This window comes from Papaver somniferum, unplaced genomic scaffold, assembly GCF_003573695.1.
Source record: "Papaver somniferum cultivar HN1 unplaced genomic scaffold, ASM357369v1 unplaced-scaffold_150, whole genome shotgun sequence".
NCBI lineage: Eukaryota > Viridiplantae > Streptophyta > Magnoliopsida > Ranunculales > Papaveraceae > Papaver > Papaver somniferum.
In genome coordinates, this window is record NW_020624377.1 from 5,277,503 (window position 1) to 5,283,360 (window position 5,858).

Consider the following 5,858-nt stretch of genomic DNA (forward strand, 5'->3'; position numbering starts at 1 on the left):
CACATTCCACTCCATAGTGTCAAACGAGTACATTCTTCACACCTGTCAAATTGTGGTATACGTGTCATCTTTCCAAGGCAACAAAAAATCTACTTGTCCTATTTGCACAGCCATAGTCTAAGCCGTGGTGTGTTGGCTTGTGGGGCTAGAATCCTTTGGATTTGTTGCATGGCTCTTGTTCGTATAAAACTGTCTGGCTCCATCGATCTGCACTGCAAGACACGGCATAGAACAAATTTTCCTCCGTTAGAAACTTTCAACAGCTCAGCAGGCACCTTCCAGATGAGCCGACCTCTTGCAAACGCTACCCCCACCAGCACCAGTCCCACATTCCCAATTGTCAAGTTTGCGCGTCCACCATACAACCCAGCTGGAATCTCATCACTACCTAACAAAAGTTCAACATACTGTTTAGCTTTAAGTCGAATCGACCCAAATATCCTCGTCTAAATGATAAGGATGGACTAATCAGCAGTGTAAACTCGGAAATATCTATAGGGCATAATTGTCAATTTCGATACTTTGTCTCTTTCCTCACTCCTGCCTAGTCCCTCCACGTCTGGCGTATCCCGGACTCCATTGGTCCAACTCCCTGACTATATAAACACGTTTCTCATTCTCTTCATTTCTCATCAAAATCAAACCACTCCTCCTCCTCCTCCTCCTCCTCCTTCATTTTCTCAATCCAATTCTCACTTTGAATTAGAGTCTAATTCAGTAAAGCAGCAATGGCCTCTTCTTCTTCTTCTTTGATAATACTTCTTCTGAATGCTCTTCTACTTGTTTCTTTCTTTCAGTCCTCAATGGGAACAGGGAGAAAGTTGAATGAATTAGTACAAGAACAGCCTAGTGTACCATTAAAATACCACAAAGGAGCTCTTCTTTCTGGGAAGATTTCTGTTAATTTGATCTGGTATGGTAATTTCAAACCTGCCCAGAGAGCTATCATCTCTGATTTCTTCAATTCGATTCATTCAACTTCAACCCAATCAAAAAATGAACCATCTGTTTCTACATGGTGGAAGAAAACAGAGAAATACTACCATCTACCAACTTCTACAAGGAAACCCACTTCATTGGTTTTGAAATTAGGGAGACAAATCTTTGATGAGAAATACTCATTGGGTAAATCTCTGAGTAACAAGAAAATCGTTAGATTGGCATCCAGAGGTGAACAGAGTAACGCCATTAATGTCGTATTGACTTCTGCTGATGTTGCTGTTGATGGGTTCTGTTCAAGTAGATGCGGTACTCATGGTTCTTCAATTTCTGCTTCGAAGAAATCCAAATTTGCATACATTTGGGTTGGTAACTCTGAGATTCAATGTCCTGGGCAATGCGCTTGGCCTTTCCACCAACCGATTTATGGACCTCAGGGTGCACCATTAGTTGCACCGAACAATGATGTTGGTGTAGATGGAATGGTGATCAATTTGGCCAGTTTATTAGCCGGAACAGCTACAAATCCATTCGGAAATGGGTATTTTCAAGGACCGGCTGAAGCCCCATTGGAAGTTTCATCTGCCTGTACTGGAATTTATGGAACCGGAGCTTACCCTGGTTATCCTGGAAATTTGTTGGTTGATTCGACTAGTGGTGGGAGTTATAATGCAAATGGTGCAAATGGAAGGAAATTCTTGTTGCCGGCATTGTTTGATCCTGCTACATCTACTTGCTCTACTTTAGTCTAGTATAAAAATGAGATATGTACAAAAATTTAGAGTTAAGAGACATACATGTATTATAGGGGGGTTTTTGTTGGGGGTAAGTTAAGATTGTGATGTCATGATAATGCAACAATTTATTCATTCTTTTTGAATCAATGAAAAAAGAGCAAAACACTTCTTTTGCTTTTGAATATCAAATTTTGACAATGTTCTGTCAATTCAACTCTATTGCTTGATAAATTTGGCATTTCAGTAGATTTACTTTTATGGCCTTCCCACTTTTATGGCCTTCATTAAAGACAACTACGAAAACAAAATAAGATTTAGTCGAATATCATCCTCAAGTGAGAACCACACCCATCTCAAGGATCACACCAACTGAGTTAGAGACACACATCTGCAAGTGAATCGATCACAAGGATGAGCAGCTTTGGAAGTCCACTAATAGTTCCTTCTGTGCAAGTGAATCGATCGATATATCCGAACAAGTTGCAGTAGTATTGGTCTTGATGATGAAATTCATTACAGTGACTCTACTGCTCAGAAATACCTGTTATCAACATTGGCAGCCTTCTTTCTGGAGAGCAAACATTAGCCGACAATGAATTGGAGAAGCTTCACTCTTCCTGCAAAGACTGGGGCTTCTTTCAGGTAAACCCAATTGACACATTCATGTACTTATCTTAAGATTATCAGTTTCGTAGTATCATGAAAACACCGTATATCTGGCATATAGAGAACCACAAGATATTCACCTCTTTATAAGCTCTATTTTTGTTCAATATTTACGTTTTCTGCACAGGTGGTAGATCATGGAGTTAGCTTATCCACAGTTGAAAAAATAAAGTTGGAAACACATAAACTCTTTGAACTCCCACTAGAAGAGAAACAGAAGCTATGGCAGAAACCAGGTGACCATGAGGGATTCGGGCAGCTCTTTGTTGTTTCAGATGACCAGAAACTTGATTGGTCTGACATGTTTTTTATAACCATGCTACCAAATATAATGAGAAAGCCTCATTTATTTGAGGGAATGCCGCTACCTTTGAGGTATACTTACAGTTCGATCTTTGTAATATGCCATACAAGCAAGCATATAGATCTGCAATGGCCTGCTCTCGCCAGGGTTATTCAAACCTTAATTCTATTTGTTTGTGTTTTTCCGATTGCAGGGAGGCCTTGGAAGACTATGCACTAGGATTAGAAAAACTGACCATGACTATCTTGGAACAAATGGCTAAAGCTCTAAAGATGGATTCCAATGAGATGAGAGAGTTATTCATTGGTTGTTATCAAACAATGAGATTGAATTACTATCTCCTTTGTCCTAAAGCTGAGCAGGTAATAGGTTTCTCACCACACTCGGATGCGAATGCTTTGACAATTGTCCTTCAGCTTAATGAAACAGAAGGCCTTCAGATTCGCAAAGATGGAAAATGGATTCCAGTAAAACCCATCCACAATGCTTTTGTAGTCAATATCGGTGATATTATTGAGGTAACTCAATTCTGTGATTACCTTAACATTTTTCATACTTTTTCAGATTATTAGACCTTTAATTTGCATTAAATTAACTAGAAATTCGGTTTGCAATCATAATGTGTTTCGTTTCTTGTGTGCATTGGTTCGGCAGATTGTAAGCAATGGTGTCTATCGCAGTATTGAACACAGGGCAGTTGTAAATTCAACAAAAGAGAGGCTCTCGGTTGCTGCATTCCACTCAACCAATTTAGACGCAGAGATAGGCCCTGCACATAGCTTGATAAATCCTCCACATAAACCAGCATTATTCCGAAAAGAATCTGTGGAGACATACTTTAAGATTTTTTTTGCACGTGAACTTGATGGAAAGTCTTACCTAGCTTCCAAGAGGATTGACAATGAGCAAGGGGAACATCCCAGTTGATTGTTGTAGTTGCAGGAAAACCTATAACCACACCCCAATGTATCTAAAACAATCACACAAATAATCATAATGAATTCTTTATTAATTTTCAAGGATTATAATTGGATACAATGTATAACAATGACTTTACTTGCTCTCCAAATAAACTTTCTCTCTCCTAGTTTCTTGTCTAACACACACTAAAAGATCCCTCTCCTACGTGATGACCTCTTTCCTTTATATAGTGATTCCTCATAGTGGATGACAGCTAAGAGATCCACTATTTTCGGAATCATTGTGCGATACATTCGCTCATTTACACTCACTCATTCTCGCACAGCTTATACTTCGCATAGAACATCACACTTTACTCGTGACTTTGTTGACATCATCCAATACGTCACTTCACCTTTGCCATGTGCGATAGTCTCGCTTATATCAGATAATCCTTATTTCGCATAATTATTGATATGTGCGATATTCCACTCCTACATTTTGCCTCTTCTCATTTCACTTACATTGTGAAGTGAGCGATGTGATAAATTTACATCCTATAATATCGCATATGTATATCTTTTCGTATTCTACCTTGCCGACATTCCACCGGAATTCCAGTTTATTTATTCACACGTGTCGATCCTTCTCCTTTTTACCGGCTGAAACCGTTTATAACCGGTTGTCTCTTCCACCTATTTATTGACTTCTTTTAAGAAGAATAAACTTTTCTTTTCTTCTTCACTAAAATTTCTCTTTCTTCCCCTGTTTGCTTCATTCCTGCTACTAGTGTTCTTCTACTTCTACTCTTGTTGTTCTTCTGCTTCTACTGCTACTGTTTCCATGGATAAAAATGCAAAGTTTATTTTCCTCTTTCAATATTTATCCTTTTATTCTTCTGATAATCATGATTCTTGATTGTAACTGTTATCTTTTTAATTAACCCAATTCCCATACTATTCCAGGAAAAATTCTTCTTTAAGCGCCCTCAGGATAACCGTTCCAAACCCTAATTCTTCTTCAGATGATACAAATAAAGAATCTCATAAGAGGAAAACTTCGCACAACAAAGAAGTAAGAAATATCCAATTTTAACTAAACAATATTGTTGCCTCTATTTCTTATCTACTTTGTTTTCGCAGGTTTCTGATTGTGAGATGGGTGGGGTCAAGAAACCAAAGGCTAAGAAAGCTCGCAGACGTCACCCCTGTAGCAACAATTCGAACTTCTGATACTAATGCCTCTATCACCCCAATTCAAACTTCTGATGCAAATATTTCTGTCACCTTTGAAGAAATTTTTCCTGGTGAAAAGTAAACTGTTGTTGATCAAGGGATGAAAGATACCCCTGCCTCTGCGAATTCATTGGGTGCGAATCATACTTCTTCTTCATTCATCCATATTGATCTTCAACCAAATTCTGCTAATGTATCCTTACCTACAGATTTTACTATTCCTTCTCCTCCTATATCCATCCCTTCTTTTTCATCTTCTTCTCTGTTATTAAATTCACTTTCTCTTAGCAAAAAAGCTTTGGATAGTGTGAATTTTGCTTCCCAAACTCTGTCCGACATCATCTACTCTTCTCAATCCTCTACTAATGACCCTTGCAAACTTCGCATTTGCTCTGCTTTAAGTAAACTTCTGTGCGAATTTCCCTCTGATAGAGCTACAAGAGATGAGATCCATTCTCAAATTGATCCAAGCTTCCATACTGCTCTAGATGTCTTGGTAAGTCCCCTTTTTCATGTTTTGTCTTAACTTTAATATCTTAACCTCTTATCCTTATCTTCTTTCTTCTTTAGGATTCTCATCATCGAATGATTCTTGCCGAAGGGCGTTTTGAATCTAGCTGCTCTCAATTGGAACTTTCGCAACAAAATGCTTCCTTGGAGAATGAAGTCAATAGGTTGAAAGTGGAACTTCAAGAGGTCCAAAAATTGTGGGGAGAACTTCAAGTTTCAAATCTTGAGGCTGAAAACCTTCGGAACCGAAACCAAGAACTTAGAGGTGACTTTTTCTCCTTTGCTTATTGTACCTTATGATATATTTCTTCGCTTACCAACATTCCTTAAATTTCTTCATGCATTTATTAAGATTTAAATCAGAGGCGAGTTTTGGAGAGATATACTTTTCAATATCTTGCTGAGGATACTCAAGCGAATAACGAGAAGTTGCAGACTCAGTTAAACCAACTAAACAATCAACATTCATATTCACTTGATCAGATTAATAATCTAACCCATGAAAATAACCATCTCATTCAAGAAATTGAAGTATTAAATAGTCAAATATCCCATTTTTCTAAATTG

General features: G+C 38.1%; 2 protein-coding genes across 2 annotated transcripts; both read left to right on the forward strand.

Annotated features, from left to right (window-relative positions):
* The first annotated feature begins 647 nt into the window (after nt 1-647).
* LOC113336173 (protein EXORDIUM-like) lies at nt 648-1,870 on the forward strand. Its single transcript, XM_026582161.1, has one exon. The coding sequence runs from the start codon at nt 729-731 to the stop codon at nt 1,689-1,691; it is 963 nt and encodes a 320-aa protein (XP_026437946.1). The 5' UTR covers nt 648-728; the 3' UTR covers nt 1,692-1,870.
* LOC113336061 (probable 2-oxoglutarate/Fe(II)-dependent dioxygenase) lies at nt 1,737-3,598 on the forward strand. Its single transcript, XM_026582053.1, has 5 exons — nt 1,737-1,764; nt 2,212-2,318; nt 2,470-2,717; nt 2,840-3,164; nt 3,301-3,598. Exons 1-5 carry the CDS (start codon nt 1,737-1,739, stop codon nt 3,571-3,573), a joined length of 981 nt encoding a protein of 326 aa, XP_026437838.1. The 3' UTR covers nt 3,574-3,598.
* The last annotated feature ends 2,260 nt before the right edge of the window (nt 3,599-5,858 follow it).